Here is a 17344-nt window from a genome sequence, read left to right on the forward strand (position 1 = left end):
CTTTGAGTAAATGTACTAAGTTGATGTTTCAACAGTTTTTCGTCCTGATTGATGAAACTTATTGTGACAGTTTTACAAAACGTTGCTTCGTCTCACAGGAAACACAAACCTCCAGGATGTGCTCACAGCCGCCTGTTGCAAAAGGGACGTGACAAAATGAACGTCTTTGTGCAACGATGCAGAGACGTGATGTTCCTGGGATTAAAAAAAGTACAAATGAAGCCGATTCAAGGCTGATAATCTGAGGAGAGAAAAAAAGGCGGGAAAATGAAAAAGAGAAGTAAAGACAAACCTATTTTATCTCCATCTTAACAGGAAATATCTTTATTATTATTTATTGTACAGTGCATCCTCCCAGTGTGTAGTTTTTATGCTCATTAAAAAAGAAAAAAAAAAAACAGGTCCAGAATGACATGCAGGATTTTTAGAAAAACTCACCAACCAAGTGCGTTCACTGCCAGTGGGACAAAGCAGAACTGTTTCAATGTTAAATCATGATGACATTAAATGAGGAAGTTTTGTGCTTTTTTAATTTCATCACACTTCCTTCCACATTACTGAGCAAACTCAACTTAACTAAAAATAGATGATTTAATGCCTGAAAAGTGGCATCACATCTTCAAGGGAAATTATTTATTCATTTTTTGCTCTTTAAGTGCAAATAATTGGTATTTATAAAAGGAAATAAATAACTTTTTAATGTCTGAAAAAGGAGATTTCATATGTTTCTGTAATTCTGATTTATGTAATTTATGCTGAACAGACTTTTAGTTCATTTATATTTGGTTTTAGCTCCTCTTTGAGCTGTTTGATGTTAATAATCTAGAAAATATTTGCATTTTTTCCTGATTTATAAAGCTGGAATACTAAATATTAAGTAACAACTATTTAATAAATGTCAAAACAATGTTAATAATTCATTCTGATGTCTATTGAAGATGATATGATAAATTATTTTATTGTTATTGTTTGTAAAACTGCGTCTAACTCTGCAGCAGGAACACTTTTAATCCAGTACACAAAACTCCGACTCCGTTTTTCAGTCAGTGAACGCAACACGTGAACTAATTTTTAAAAAATGACTAAAACAAACCAACTCAGAACATTAAAGCATGTAAAAATTAAAACTTAAGTATGTTTGTGTGACATTTTTAATGCTGATTGTTAATATTTAATGCTAAATATTCATATTAGTTCACTAAGTGTTGGATTAAAGGTGCATGTTTGAGCTGAGAGAAGAAATAACTTGTTTGTGTGAATGTGATCGACGCTCTCGGAGAGTTTGAGGAGACACATGGATGTATTTTTATGGAGCCAAATGATTAAATAATAAAAAGGTAACAGTAACACGAGGAGGTAGTCCGAAACATAAATACAGAAAACACATTTAGTGGCATCATCCGGTTTCTTCCTGTTAGTTTTTTACCTGCATGGAAATATTCAAAATGTGACATCAAGTTCAGTTTGTTTTTTAAGGCTCTGGTTTCCAGTATTTTGCAGAAAGTCTTCAACCTATCATCATCATCCTCCTCGTCATCCTCCTCATCTTCGTCTTTGGCTCGGCTTCTTGGCCGGCGGCTGCTTTCTGAAGTTGATCAGGCAGCCGCCGGCTTCTGAGATGGGAGTGAAGGATCTGATGGGAGAGTCGCTGATCCTGAACCGTTGTCCCGTACCTCCACCTTCCTCCTTCCCTTCCTCCTCTTCCTCATCATCATCATCGTCGTCCCGCAGATCAATTACATCTCTTAAAAAAAAGTGACAAATCACAAGGTGCATGTTGAAAATCATGACATCTCTTTTTAGAGTAATTTAATGAGCAATAATATTAAATATTCTTCGATTGCAGCTTTTAAAATGTGAAGATTTGCTACTTTTCATTAATGTAAACTCAATATTTTTGCAGTTTTTTTTTTACTTTAAGTGATTTAAAGTCGTCACATTGACAAAATATCTGCAGATTTATTTAAGAACAAATTTATTAAACAATGTAATTCTCTTAAAGACCTTTTTAATACTTCTTCAAGGTAAATATAAAACCATTGGTGAGACTTATAATGCATAAATGCAGGATTTTACCGTTTAAGTCATTTATAAAGGACTGTAACTAATGATTAGTCTCATTATAGTTCAAACTGCTGATTATTTTTCACTTTAATTAATAAGTTGATTGGTTGGTTAATATAAAATAATCAGAAAATAACAACAGAACAAATACGCTCAAATCAAATTTAACACTAATTTCTACAATTACAGATATTTTAACACATTTTAAGGATCAACTGAGCCTGTTTGAGCTCTTAAACACTAATTCTGGCATTTTTCATTTACTTTATGACATTTATTTTAATCATTAATGCATAAAATAAAACAACAGATTGATTAATGACTGCTTTCATTATCGATTCACCATGAAGTGTGTATAATATACAAGAAATAAACATCCAAGAATGTTAGTATAATGTATTTTGGTGGTTTAAAAAGCTTAAAATGTGGATTATACTGTTTATTTGACATGTGAATAACTTTACATTTACTTATTTTCTCCCTTCTTTTTGTTGTTGCCGTCTTTCCATTTTCTCTTCTTTCTGTTCTGTTACATCTTTCTTTTCATGCTTTGCTGTATTGTTGTTCTTCATCTTTACTTTATAAACTGTATAATATACTATAATAAGTGCAATTATTTTGTAATGCAGATTATACTAAAAACTCAATAAAATGAGATAAAAACCAACCAAAAAACACAAAAGTATTTAAGTTACAATGATTTGAAACAAAGAACAATGATCCACACTTTGTTGGGAAATGTTTAAATGAAGTATTTAAAGTGATTTGTGTTTTATTTTATTATTGTGCCGTCGACTTGAAGACTTTACGTAGTCGAAGTTTGGAGTCAATAATAAAACATATGAATCAGTAGTTTAAGCTGTTGACTCACCCGGTCTGCAGCCTGGATCCAGACGGACCGGCCTCTGAACAACAACAACAACAACAACAACAACAACAACAACAACAACAACAACATGTCAGTATAACACATCATATTTAATCCTTCAGCAGCATTCATGCATGAAGAGTTTCTGCTTGTTTTAATAATAATAATAATAATAATAAATCAAACTTATATAGCGCTTTATGCGGTGCTCAAAGACGCTTTACAATTTCCCTATTTCCCTATTTAAAGCTATGAAACAAATGTTTATAAGTTATAAAAGGTTAAAAAAACAAACAAACAAAAGACGACAAAAACAAAGGTTAAAACATGACGAGTCCAGTGGGAGCTAGGAGTTGAAGGCTAGTATGAAAAGGTGTGTTTTTAGTGCAGATTTGAAAGAGGAGAGGGTTGGGGAGATTTTGATGTGAGGGGGGAGTGAATTCCATAGGGGGGGGGGGGGGGCACTTAGTCCGGGGGACTTGTAGCAGGTTGGCAGAGACGGACCTGAGGGATCGGGAGGGGGCGTGGTGATGAAGGAGGTCAGCAAGGTAGGGGGGGGGGGGGGCTAAGTTGTTGAGGGCCTTGTAGGTGGTGAGGAGGATTTTAAAGTTGATTCTCATTGATTTTAAAATCTCAATTTATGTGACAGTAAATTAAAAATCTTAAATCACACAAGATGTCACTTTGTATTTTAGGAAACTGCATTTTTTACAACGTTCAGATGTTTTATAGATCAAACAATTAACTCAATTAAATAAATCCAAAATATGGACAGATTAGCATTTAGCATTCAACAGTAAATAAACTCTAACATCCTGAGACCTGAGATATTGTTTTTAATGGATTTTTAATTTCTCCGAGATATTTTGGGGATTAGTCGGACCTGATAAATACAAAAACTAAAACATCGTCTTTACTGTATTAACACAATTAATTCATCAGTGTATAAAACTATTTATTTCTTAACATTTACATTTCATTTTGCATGAATTGATGTCCCAACATCCTCAAACGAGAACTTCCTCTTTAGCGGCGATGTCGTAACTCGTTATTGCTAAAAATTAGTTTAGCAAATATTTATCAAACTATAAACGTTATTAAACTTAAACCATGAAATTTAATGTAGTTTTGTACCTGATCAACTTTTATCTATTGAATGACTCGGACAAGAAGCCTAACATCTGTTTTTTACATGTATTTTAACACTGTAATGTGCTTTTTCTACCACTAGGGGGCAAAACACAATGTGAATGAACGAGGATATCAAGTTAAAGTTAAGCAGAATTAATTATAAATATAACGTCCCCATATGTCTAAAACAATTATTCAATTATTATAATAGCTGCTGATTAATATTCCGACAGTCGATTAATTGATTAATCGTTGCGGCTCTTATATTCACGCTGTTTTTTTAGTCTCACCTGAATCTCGGCTCTCTGTGTGCTGCAGAGCCGACAGCAGGTTTCCCTTCTGAACGGAAACAAAAGATTAAAGAAAAGGCAGAAAAATCACGTTTAGTGAGCGTTAGCTAACGAAGATTCTCCCTCTGGTTTCAGGATAGCTGAGTGTGTAGTTGAGTGTGTAGTTGAGTGTGTAGTTGAGTGTGTAGTTGAGTGTGTAGTTGAGTGTGTAGCTGAGTGTGTAGTTGAGTGTGTAACAAGGTTTAGTTAGTGTTATGTAGCTGAGTGTGTAGCTTTGTGTAACCAGGTTTACTTAGTGTTGTGTAGTTGAGTGTGTAGCTGAGTGTGTAGCTTTGTGTAACCAGGTTTACTTAGTGTTGTGTAGTTGAGTGTGTAGCTGAGTGTGTAGTTGAGTGTGTAACAAGGTTTAGTTAGTGTTGTGTAGCTGAGTATGTAGCTGAGTGTGTAACAGAGTGTGTAGCTGAGTGTGTAGCTGAGTGTGTAGCTGAGTGTGTAGTTGAGTGTGTAACAAGGTTTAGTTAGTGTTATGTAGCTGAGTGTGTAGTTGAGTGTGTAGCTGAGTGTGTAACAAGGTTTAGTTAGTGTTGTGTAGCTGAGTGTGTAGCTTTGTGTGTGTAGTAGTGTATAACCAGGTTTACCCCTGCAGTCTTTGTCGCCTGCTGCTGGATGCACAGCTCCGTGTGTAGTTTAGTGTGTAGTTGTGTGTGTAGCTCTGTGTGTAGCTTTGTGTGTAGTAGTGTGTAACAGTGTTTACCCCTGTGCTCTTCGTCGCCTGCTGCTGGATGCACAGCTCCGTGTGTCGGCTGTACTCTCTCAGAGGAACGGCTTTATGACAGATGAAACATTTCTCTTGACTCCTGCAGAGAATAAATATAAATATGAGTCAAACACGGAGCTGCTGCTGTTACACCTGACAGCTCTCACACACACACACACACACACACACACACACACACACACACACACAGAGACACACACGGACAGAGACAGAGACACACACTCACAGACACACATCTACACACTCACCTGGCAGCGTCGGAGCGGTCGGTCGGCTCTTCAGTAGCTTTCCTTGTTCTCTTCCTTCGTGGCTTCAAAGACACTAAAGAGGAGGAGAGTCGATTTAAACATCACAGAGGAGATTTCATGTCAGTTCAGAGTGAAGAGCAACAACGTTTCAAGTGCTCAACAACCTCTCATCCTTCTATCCTCCCTCCCTCCTTTCCTTCCTTCTGTCGTCCTTTCCTCCCTCCCTCCTTCCTTTCCTTCCTTCTGTCCTTCTTTCCTCCTCTTTCTTTCCTCCCTCTTTCTTTCCCCCCCTTCTTTACGCTGTCCTTTCCTTCCTCCCTTCCTCCTACCTTCCTTCTTTCCTTTCCTTCCCTTCCTTCCCCACCCTCCCCTCCCTCCTTCCTTTCCTTCCTTCTGTCCTTCTTTCCTCCCTCCCTCCTTCCTTTCCTTCCTTCTGTCCTTCTTTCTTACCTCCCTCCTTTCTTTCCTTCCTTCTGTCCTTCTTTCCTCCTTCCCTCCCTCTTTCTTCCCCCCCTTCTTTGCTGTCCTTTCCTTCCTCCCTTCCTCCTACCTTCCTTCTTTCCTTTCCTCCCCTTCCTTCCCTACCCTCCCCTCCCTCCCTCCTTTCCTTCCTTCTTCAGGACGGGTTAAACTCTTATTTTACTTTTGCCTTTTTAATCTTTTTACTCCAACTTTTAATAAACCCTCCCCTCTTTTTTTCTTTTCTCTTATTTTACTTACATTTTCTAAACATTTATTAATCTCTTATTTTCTCTTGTGTGCATCGGTCTAAATTATTGTCTTTTAATTCGTTTTTAATTCTTTTTCTTCATGTTGTCACTTGTTCTGTCTCATTAACTTCACCAGCTGCATTAACTAGCTGATAATCAAGATTGAATTGATTGAAAAATTGAGATTAAAATGACAAAAAAAGAAGAAAGATGTCCTTATCAGTTTACAGCTGTTTGGTATTTAAGTAAAGAGAAGTTATCCCACCTCTGGACTCGGCCTCGGCTCTCTCCTCTCCGTCGCAGTAAGCCGCGTGCCACTCGATGTCCGTGACGGAGAAGGATCTCTGACAGATGGGACAGTCCACGTTGTTCTCGGCGCTCTGAGGGACGACCAGCAGCTCCAGCTCAGGAGAGTCAGACCTCTGAAGCCGTCTGTCTTTTATCTCCTCCACATCTGGATCAACTCTCTCCTCCTTTTCTTCCTCCTCTTCCTTTGTTTCCTTTTGGCTGCTGACGGGATTGTTTCCCTCCGGCTCCGTTACGGCTGGAGCTGCAGACAGAAACACTTTAGATTTATTTATTTAAATTAAAAGGATTTACGTTTTATTATCCTTCCTGTCGTCCTCCCGTCTGTTTTGACTGTTCCTTCTTCCCTCCCTTCCTTCCTATTGCCTGTCCTTCCTCCCTCTTTCCTCCCTTCCTTCCTATTGTCTGTCCTTCCTCCCTCTTTCCTCCCTTCCTTCTTCCATCCCCCTCTTCCTTCCTTCTGTCCTTCCTTCCTCCCTCTCTCATTTCCTTCCTACATCCCCTTTCTTCCTTCTTTCCACCCTCCCTCTCTTTCTTTCCTCCCTTCCTTCCGTCCTTTTCCTACCTTCCTCCCCCCCTCCTCTTTCTTTCCTCCTTCCCTCCTACCTTCCTCCTTTCTTTGCTCTGTCCTTCTTTCCTTCCTTCCTCCCTTCGGTCCTTCCTCCCCCTCTCTTTTCCTTCCTCCCTTCCTCCATCCCCCTCTCTTCCTTCCTTCTGTCCTTCCTTCCTCCCTCTCTCCTTTCCTTCCTTCCTTCTTTCCACCCTCCCTTCTCTTTCTTTCCTCCTTCCCTCCCTACCTTCCTCCTTTCTTTGCTCTGTCCGTCCGTCCTTCTTTCCTTCCTTCCTCCCTCCCTCCCTCCAACCTTCCTTCTTTCCTCCTTTCCTTCCCTCCTTCCTCCCTTCCTTCCTCGACTCAGGAGGGTTAATGAAGTCTTACCATCCACCTCCATCATCTCCTTCTCTCCCTGCGTCTCGTCCCCGGCTGGAGAATCGACTTGGAGAATCACCTCGACTTCGGGCTTCTCGGGACTTTTCGGTTGCAGCTGTGCAGAAATACGATCAAACGTGAGGCGACATTTTTATATCAAGATTCTGTTTCTACAGTCGGACTGAAATCCAAACCGGGTCGATGGTGTTGTCAAAACAAAAAGAGAAGAAGAGGAGTAGAGAGAGTGAAACTGTAGATGTGTTTAATGTGACGGATCAATGAAGTCAGTCTGTTTATATTAACAAGCAAGATCACGTGTTCGGTGTCTAGTCGTGTGTTCTGACTGTCAGCTGGAGGCAAGAAAACGTCTCAGGTTGTCGATCACTGTATATACACAATATATATTACGTTTTTTTTTGTGTGTCCATGTGGTTTAGTTTAAATTTAAAGGGTTAAAATGTGAAAATAAACGTATGAATAACTTGCACACATTCTTTTTTTGTGGACCCAGCATCAAATTTCTGCTTTTAATCCATTTTGAGAGAATATATTAGAGGATTATGGTAAAAATGTCTAAGTGGTGTAACCATAAAAACTTTGTACCAAATAATTCAACTTGCTTAAAAACAGTAAATTGTCAATAAAACACCATATCAACTAGTTTGGCATGATCTTACATTATAACTTTATATTAAATAAAGGTAATGGAATACAATTGTTCTAAATATTACATTTACACTGGTAACCATGGAGATCAGGAACAGGCTCTTTCTTTCTCTCACCTCCAACTTCTAGTTCTTTCTTTCTCCTTTTTCTCTCTTTCTTTCTTTCCTCGTACTTTTAGTTATTTCTCTCTTCTTCCTCTGCTTTTTTCCTTCTCCGTCTTGTTCTTTCTCTTCTTCCTCCTCTTCTTTCCGTTCTTTCTTTCCTTCTCTTCTTCCTACGCTTTTTCTTTCCTTCTCCAACGTCTTGTTCTTTCTCTTCCTTTCTTCTACTTCTTTGTTTCTTTTTCCTCCTACTACTTTTTCCTTCCTTCCTTCCTTCCTTCCCTCCTACTTCTTTCTTGGTGGATAAAATATGTAATATTTATCATTCTTTTGTGGTTACACCATTTGACATTTTCAGGAGCATTCAGTCTTACTTTTGGTAAAAAAAATAAAAAATAGTGGAAATGTCAACTTATAGAAGTGGTGAATGGACTTTACAGTGAAAGAGGAGACATCTGAACACTTTAGAAATATATATATTTTTTTACATCAATAAAGGAGAAGACGATCTTTTAAGGGTTTTAATGTCTGGAAGGGATTGTTAAAACATGTCAGCCTGTAGAGGGTCTTTATGTTGGTTAGAGTAATTTTCCCTTTTTCATTTTCTTTCTTTATATCCCAAATGTGTCATTATTTAAAAACCTAAATACATTTAAATAACATAATTCTCACCTCTGCTCTGTCGTTGGCGGCGATCATCAGATCTTGTGTGCTGTCGTTGTCGCTCAGTTGCGTCTCTGACGTAAACAAAACAAACAAGCAGCAGCCAATCAGAAGGCTTCAATTCGACATACAGTACAATATTTTACCACTGAGATCTTAAATATTATATTCAATAGGGATGTCTGATATTAAAGACCGATATATTTTCTTAAAAATGTAATACCGGGAAGTATCGGTATTAGGTTCGTATAACCGACGTTTGTTCTGTAGACTACAGAATTTCCGAGCCTGCCTGAACGCAGCATGGGACGTTAACCGGCGCGCGCTTCATGACGTTTAACAACAACAACACGCTAGACTCGTGGGTCTCTAACCGTTGCTAACCGAAGCTACAAGTTCATAGCGTCCACCGCCATGAACACGAACACACAAACGAGCTTGACCTCCTCATTGTCATTTCACTGTGACGTCACCGTCAGAGTCCGGTGGGTCCAGGTGGGGAGTTCCGGTCCTCTGAAATGAGACCAACGCGGAAGTAACTTAAAACTGCATTCTATCAAAAGGCCACCAGGGGGCGACCAGTTTGGTGTCAAAAGGACTTCCGTCTCTATACAAGTCAATGGAGAATTCACCAACTTCTCACTTGATTTCTAACCTCAGTAAACGTTTTCAAAATGTGTTTATGGTCTCAATCGCTAGTTTAAAGCCTTCTTCAATGCAGTATGATGTTCATTTGGGACATTTTGGCCTCCCTGATTTTATATGTGACGATAAAGCAGGGTATGCATTAGGGCGTGGCTACGTTGTGATTGACAGGTTGATTGGTTCACAGGTTCAGGAGGGCGCCTCATGCTCCTCCTGATGCCCATATAAGTAGAATCCCTGTTTTTATTTTTCCCAGCATGCACCGGAAATGTTCAAGATGGCGCTGCTCAGATACGATACTAATGGCCTCCGAGCAGCAGTCCACAAACCAATGGGTGACGTCACAGATGTTACATCCATTTCTTATATACAGTCTATGGGTGGGTCCTATCTGGGTCCTATCTGGGTCCTACTCTGCTGGAGACACAACAGCTGAGAGGACGCTCCTATAAAAAAGGTCCCGCCTAAAGAAACGGGGCTTAGGTCTGTGGTTTGAAACAATTTCCAAGTATGTCCTACGGATAGTAAATTTGTAATTTGCAACGACTGCAAAGCAGCATAATAAATATGGCAGTGCCATGTTGGCACTTTTTTCCATAACTTAAGTTGAAGTTGTTTACTTATTTTGCACAGACAGTGTTTACATGTAGAAAGCCATGTTGCATTTATGTTTGCATCCAGTGGAGCATCACAATAAAATTAGGCATAATGTGTTAATTCAACAATAGCAGATATGTTTTGGTGTAAAAAGCCTGCAAATATCGGTATCGGGTGATATCGGTATCGTAATATCGGCAGAAAAGTCAATATCGAGCATCCCTACTACTCAACGTAATAATCATTAACATACGCAGCTCTACATACAAACATGAAAGTAAAATTACAAGTTATACCACCTGATTTGACTGTTAACCTATTAAATGAGCTTTAACAGCATACATCAGTCCCATAGATGTGAGCTAATAGGAGGCTACTAACCTACTAGTGAGGCTCACCCAGTCTCACAGCATTTCGTGAAATAGTCACAAAATTTAAATCTATTGATTTGTGTCCATGTGCACAAATTTTCATTTTTTTTTGGTGTCACTCTGCACGACTTCCAAACTATTTTTTATAGGAAATACATGTTGATGTTTTCACCCTGATACTGACTGATATAACCCAGCTCGCTAGGGGAAAGGGAAGCAACATAACACCAGATGTTATGGGTTAAAGAAGTATTTATTAGCAGGAAGTTAGACAACAGTGATAAACTGATAAAACACAATTACCGAAAGTAAAAGGGCTGGTAGTTGCTGCTCAAAGCATGAAACAACCAAAAGAGGAGCCTTAAACTGGAGCTATCTAAATAAAAGGAAACATAAAACCTGGTTTAGTAGTGGCGGATTTAAAACAACAACACTACTAGTAGGTTAGTCGGCCTCCTACTAGCCCACAACGAGTCTGATATGTGCTGATAATGCAGATTTAATAAGCTCATAAGTCAAATTGGAATTATTCTTAACCTTCATGTCGTCCTCCCGTCCAGTCAAATTGACCGTCTGTTTTTACTGTTCCTTCTTTCCTCCCTCCTTCCTTCTTTCCTCCCTCCTTCCTTCTCTCCCTTCCTTCTTCTCTCCCTTCCTTCTCTCCTCCCTACCTTCCTTCTTTCCTCCCTCCTACCTTCCTTCCTCTGTCCTTCCTTCCTCCTTCCTTCCTTCTTTCCTCCCTCCTACCTTCCTTCTTTCCTCCCTCCTATCTTCCTTCTTTCCTTCCCCTACCTTCCTCTGTCCTTCCTTCCCCTTTCTACCTCCCTCCCTCCTACCTTCCTTCTTTCCTCCCCCCTACATTCCTCCCTTCTTTCCTGTGTCCTTCCTTCCTCCCTTTCCGTTTCTACCGCCCTCCCTCCTACCTTTCCTCCCTCCTTCCTTTCCTCCCTTGACTCGAGGACAACAGGAAGGTTAAGGTAGGAAAACATAAGACTTGAAACATCCAATCAGACTCACTGAACTTGAACTGAAGTCTCACAAAATAAGAAAGTGTGATAAAAACAAAATACCCAAAACAACAACATTAACACTCTTTTCCTGCTGATATTAAAGTGAAAACGCTTCTATTGAAACAAAGAATGATGCAGATGTTTGGAAACTTAGTGCTGGTTCCAGTTACAGCTGTACTGGATCTGTACTGGTTTGCACTCTCCAGTTTGTTCTGTGGTGTGGTATAAACCTGAGTCTATGGTCTGAGAGACACCGGCTCTGATCACACCAGGAAAAGGATCTTTAAAAAGACGCTTCAGTACCTGGACAAACCTCGCAGTCATCAGTATCCACCGGTCCTCCTCCTTCTTGTCTTTCATTCCTCTCTTCTTCCTCTTCTTCTCCTCTTTTCCCTCGTTCCTCTTCTTTCTTCTCGTCCTCTTCCTCCTCTGCTGTCCCGCCTGGAGGAGAGTCGGCTGCCGCGTTGAATTTTCTGTTTCTCAGTCGGAGACATCGCCTGGAAAAAATGTGTTAAAACAGATCAGAAGATGTTTAACAGCAACAAACCTGAAACATCTAATATAAGCTTTGTGTCGTCCTCTCGGATCAAATTGACCCCGTCTGTTTTGACCGTTCCTTCTTTCCTCCCTTCCTTCCGTCTATCCTTCACTTTCCTCCCTCCATCTTTACTCCCTTCCTCCATCCCCAAGGGGATCAATAAAGTTTCTATCTATCTATCCTTCCTTCTCTTTCTTTCCTTCCTCCTTCTTCCCTGCATTCCTTCCTCCATCCGCCTTTCTTCCTTCCTTCTGTCCTTCCTCCCTCCTCTTTCTTTCCTCCCCATTACCTTCCTCCCTTCCTTCCTCTTTTCCTTCCACCTCCCTCCCTCCTTTTCTTCCTTCCTCCCTCCCTCCTTTCCTTCCTTCTACCTCCCTTCCTCCTTCCTTCCCAAATTTAACCAGTGTTCATTACAAAAATCTAAATTCAACCATTCAAACACGATGCTTATTAATCATATTCTATAAAACAAAGTTCTCCTAGACCTTTAAAATAGTGATAAATAACTAGAATAAGGATTAATTAAATGTTTATTAATGACTGATGATGTGTAGAGACTAATTGATTATTATTTTAAGTGTGAAGCAAAATCAGGCTTAAGTGCTGCTTTCCTAACTTTGTGAAACAACTTGTAACAAATAAATACATACATATAAATCAACTGAATCATCATTTATTAAAATATAAATCTTATCCAATACCAGATCAGCACATTGTCTCCTAAACCTAATCCAGCTATCCGAGTCAGAATGGTAAATGGTAAATGGACTGTACTTATATAGCGCCTTTCTAGTCTTTTCGACCACTCAAAGCGCTTTACACTACAACTCATTCACCCCATTCACACACATTCATACACTGATGGCAGGCAGCTACCACGCAGGGTGCAAACCTGCACATCAGAAGGGAGCTAACCATTCACTCGCATTCATACACCGTTGGCACAGCAACGGGAGCAATTAGGGGTTAAGTGTCTTGCCCAAGGACACATCGACATGTAGACTGGAGGAGCTGGGAATCGAACCACCAATCTTCCAATTGGAGGATGACCGCTCTACCTCCTGAGCCACAGCCGCCCCACGGCGAATCAGACCAACTATCCAATAACAGCGTCAGTGTAAATCCAGTTTAAAGTAGATTTAATTTGGTTCCAGCTCAGTGGTTCAAATAGATGATTGAATGAGTTTGATCATCAAGATGAAGTAAAATATATGATTCTGGCCTGCTGCTTCAAATTTAACCTAAAAAATTAACTAGTAATTTAAATTTAGGGAGGTATGTAGTTCAAGTAACTGGTGACACCTAGTGGTAGAAACACGGTACTGCAGTTAATACAGATTGGTGTATATTTGGGTCAATGAGGTTTAGTCAAATTTAAAGGGTTAAAATGTGAAAATAAACATATGAATAACTTCCAGCATCAAATTTCTGCTTTTAATCCATTTTGAGAGAATATATTAGAGGATTATGGCAAAAATGTCTAAGTGGTGTAACCATAAAAACTTTGCACCAAATAATTCAACTTGTCTGTTTTGACTGTTCTTTCCTTCCGTCTGTCCTTCCTACCTCCTCTCTCTTTCCTTCCTTCTGCCTTCCTACCTTCCTTCCTTTCCTCCCTCCCTTCCCTCGAGGACAACAGGAGGGTTAAGGTAGGAAAACAAGACTTTAAACATCCAATCAGACTCACTGACTTGAACTGAAGTCTCACAAAATAAGTGTAATAAAAACACTCAAATAAACACAAAAACAACAACATTAACACTCTTTTTGCTTCTATTGTAACATGAAGAACGATGCAGATGTTTGGAGACTTAGTGCTGGTTCCAGTTACAGCTGTACTGGGTCTGTACTGGTTTGCACTCTCCAGTTTGCTCTGTGGTGTGGTATAAACCTGAGTCTATGGTCTGAGAGACTCTGGCTCTGATCACACCAGGAAAAGGATCTTTAAAAATGTCCTTTTTCCTTCCTTCCTTCCTCCTTCTTTCCTCCCCCTTCCTTCCTTCCTCCATTCCTTCCCTCCCCGTTCCTTCCTTCCTCCCTCCCTCCTACCTTCCTTCCTTCTTTCCTCTGTCCTTCGATACTTCCTCCCTTATTCCTTCCCTCCTTACTTTTCCTTCCTCCCTCTCTTCCCCCTTCCTTCCATTTCCTTCCTCCATCCTTTCCTTCCTTCCTTCTTTCCTGTCCTTCGATACTTCCTCCCTTATTCCTTCCCTCCTTACTTTTCCTTCCTTCCTCCCCCTCTTCCCCCTTCCTCCCTCTCTCCCTCCTTTCCTTCCTTCTACCTCCCTTCCTCCCTCCTCCTTCCTCCCTCCCTTCCTCCTTTCCTTCCTTCTACCTTCTTCTTCCCTTGACTCGAGGACAACAGGAGGGTTAAAAAACACTATTTAACTTAAAAATGTTGCAAAAACAGCAGATTATAAACTCTGGCGGGTTTCTTACCTTCGAGGGACGAGCTGTTGAGATGATTCAGCGGGAGGCGACTCTGGTGACGGTGGTTTCTAGAAGAGGAACAAAATCCTGTTAGTTAAATGACTCATTTAAAAAGGCATGAAAGAACTCACAGCAGCAACAATAGAACATGTATATCAAGATCTTGGTATAATCTCACCACATCGTCAGTAGAGCGTGCACAAACATTTATACGGACACTTTCTGTTAAATGTTGTAGATTGAAACTTCTTCTGATTTAAGTTTAATGAGCTGATGACATATTTTCTTATTGGAGGTCTCATCAGGACACATTAGCGTTTACACTACGATAGATATGAGGTCAGATGCATCTCAGACCAGCTCAGTAAGTGGTTTGAATGATTGGATCACGATGCGTCTCGGAGGTATTTTACACCTGTATTTAGTGCTGCTGTCCACTAGTGATCGGATCAGAGGCTGTTAAACCAGCACAGACAAAGTATCATGATATAAAGTGTTGGAGATTATGTGGAGCTGATGAAGCGGACCATTTCCACGTGTTCTGGGGTTGTCCATCCGTTGGCAGCTACTGGCAGGAGCTTAAGAAGTGTATCGATAAAATACTGGAGGTAGACCTTCCACATACATTTGAGGTTTTATACTTGGGGAAACTGGACATAGATTTTACAAGATTTGGGGACAAACATATTTATAGAATGACGTTGATTGCAAGCAAAAAAGCGAATACCAGAAAATGGATGTAGAATGAGGGAAAGGTAGGGAGGAAGGAAGAGAAGAAGGACATAGGAAAGAAAGACAAGAAAGAAGGAAGGGAAGAGGGTAGGGGGGAGGAAAGAAAGAGAAGGAGGGAGGAAGGAAAGGAAGGAGGGAAGGAGAGAAGGAGGCAGGGAGGAAGGAAAGAGAGAAGGAGGGAGGGAGGAAGGAAAGAGAGAAGGAGGGAGGGAGGAAGGAGGGAAGGAAAGAAGGAACAGTCAAAACAGACGGGGTCAATTTGGTAACTAAGGTTGAGGACTGGTTTGAGTAATACACAATATATATATGTGATGGAAAAGTTAACTTTCTCTTTGAGACTGGAAGTGGAAAGATTTAAAAGAATTTGGGAAAACTGGATAGAGTACAGAAAACCAATTAGGGTAGGTCAGACTATCTGACATGTACATCTAGTACAACCCTAGTTCAAAGCTACAGAAGTTGAAATGTTTTTTTTTAAATTTCACTATATATTTGCTACACTGGTAACATGTTAAACTCTGTTAGTTTAACTGGTCAAAATGCATGGTAGAATGTAAATAACTACTCTGTCCTGGGCATCATTTTATTTGTGTATATGAATGGGTACGGTTGTCATATATTTTGATTCAAAGTAAAAGACTGAGGAAGAGTGTCATGTTTAATTTAAAGGGGAAAAAAGAAAAAAGAGGCTGTTAAACTACTCAGATCATTGTGGATCAGGTATAAACAGACTCAGATTATCGTGGTACCTCTGGCTCCGGCAGGATTGGGTCTCCCCACTCAGCTTTCCTCAGCAGACTCCTCTGAGCCTCCTTCAGACTCTTCTCATACACTTCCATCTGAGCCAGGATCACCTGATGAATGAGACGTTAGATGTTATATTTCCTACATTTCTACTGTTGGTCTTATTTACATGCTTGGTGAAAGACGAATGGACAATAGGAGTCCCATGATCAGTAACTCCATCTACTTTAATTCTTATTTAATCTATTAGTCTATAAAACAGCGAATACAAATGAGAACTGCTGGAATATTTACTGGTTATTACATCTCTGCATGTTTGACTTTTATATGATTTAGTATCACAACAGCTACACATCATGCAAATGCAAATTCATTATATATATCTTACAATGTTTTTATACATAAAATCCAGATAAAGACTCAAAAATAGAAAAAATGAAGGGCCGAAAGACTTAAACATCATTTAGATGATTTAAAAGAGCAAAGCAGCACTGCTCTGAATATAATAATGTAACTTAAGGATAAATATAAATGCAGATATATTTCATCACACTATTTAAAAAGGAATAAGAATAATTAAATATTGGTAATAAAATAAGAATAAGGAGTCTAATTTAAGGTTGTTTTTTTAATATATTGAGCTCAAAATCCCCCAAATCTATAAACCAAGTACCTGAATTAACCCTTAAAAAAAGTAACAAACCAGGTTTTTTTGTACCTGTCACATTCAGGTGAGCAAAGACTTTTTAAATCTACAAAACACCTGAAAAATGTCTGTCTTTAATTCACAATTATATACACTGAACAAAAATATAAACGCAAAACTTTTGTTTTTGCCCCATTTTTCATGAGCTGAAACATTGTCTATATACACAAAAGACCTATTTCTCTCAAATATTAGTTAGTGAGCACTTCTCCTCTGCAGAGATAATCATCCCACCTCACAGGTGTGACATATCAACATGCTGATTAGACAGCATGAATACTGCACAGGTGTGTGTTAGACTGGCAGCAATAACAACACTCTGAAATGTGCAGTTTGGCTTTATTGAGGAGGTCGGAGGGGGGGGATAACCCTGCTAACCCTGCTAACCCATCTCCTTTGCATAGAGTTGATCAGGTTGTTGATTGTGGCCTGTTAACAATATCCAGCAACTTCACACAGCCATTGAAGAGGAGTGGACCAACATTCACAGGCCACTATCAACCTGATCAACTCTATGTGAAGGAGATGGGTTAGTAGGGTTAGGACTAGGCAAATGGTGGTCACACCAGATACTGACTGGTTTTCTGACCCCCCCTCCGACCTCCTCAATAAAGCCAAACTGCACATTTCAGAGTGTTGTTATTGCTGCCAGCCTAACACACACCTGTGCTATATTCCTGCTGTCTAATCAGCATGTTGATATGCCACACCTGTGAGGTGGGATGGATTATCTCTGCAGAGGAGAAGTGCTCACTAACACACATTTAGACAGATTTGTGAACAATATTTGAGAGAAATAGTATGTATAAATGTATAAA

The 17344-nt window shown here is 39.6% G+C and overlaps 1 protein-coding gene and 1 non-coding gene across 2 annotated transcripts in view; both read right to left on the reverse strand.

Moving 5' to 3' along the window:
- Positions 1-350: 350 nt before the first annotated feature.
- The window catches only part of uimc1 (ubiquitin interaction motif containing 1), a 30393-nt gene continuing 13399 nt past the window's right edge, over positions 351-17344 (reverse strand). Inside the window, exons 12-22 of the mRNA XM_062433276.1 lie at positions 15826-15930; positions 14354-14412; positions 11680-11873; positions 8763-8827; positions 7333-7438; positions 6355-6639; positions 5380-5452; positions 5108-5210; positions 4354-4402; positions 2936-2969; positions 351-1744 (exon numbers count right to left, since the gene is read on the reverse strand). Of these exons, the coding sequence (XP_062289260.1) occupies positions 1543-1744; positions 2936-2969; positions 4354-4402; positions 5108-5210; positions 5380-5452; positions 6355-6639; positions 7333-7438; positions 8763-8827; positions 11680-11873; positions 14354-14412; positions 15826-15930 (1275 nt within the window). The 3' untranslated portion in view covers positions 351-1542. The remainder of the gene's footprint in view (positions 1745-2935; positions 2970-4353; positions 4403-5107; positions 5211-5379; positions 5453-6354; positions 6640-7332; positions 7439-8762; positions 8828-11679; positions 11874-14353; positions 14413-15825; positions 15931-17344) is intronic.
- LOC133994627 (small nucleolar RNA SNORA11) lies at positions 13714-13847 on the reverse strand. The gene has a single exon (XR_009927123.1). It is a non-coding gene; the product is annotated as a small nucleolar RNA SNORA11 (small nucleolar RNA).

This window comes from Scomber scombrus, chromosome 14 (assembly GCF_963691925.1).
Source record: "Scomber scombrus chromosome 14, fScoSco1.1, whole genome shotgun sequence".
Taxonomy (NCBI): Eukaryota; Metazoa; Chordata; class Actinopteri; order Scombriformes; family Scombridae; genus Scomber; species Scomber scombrus.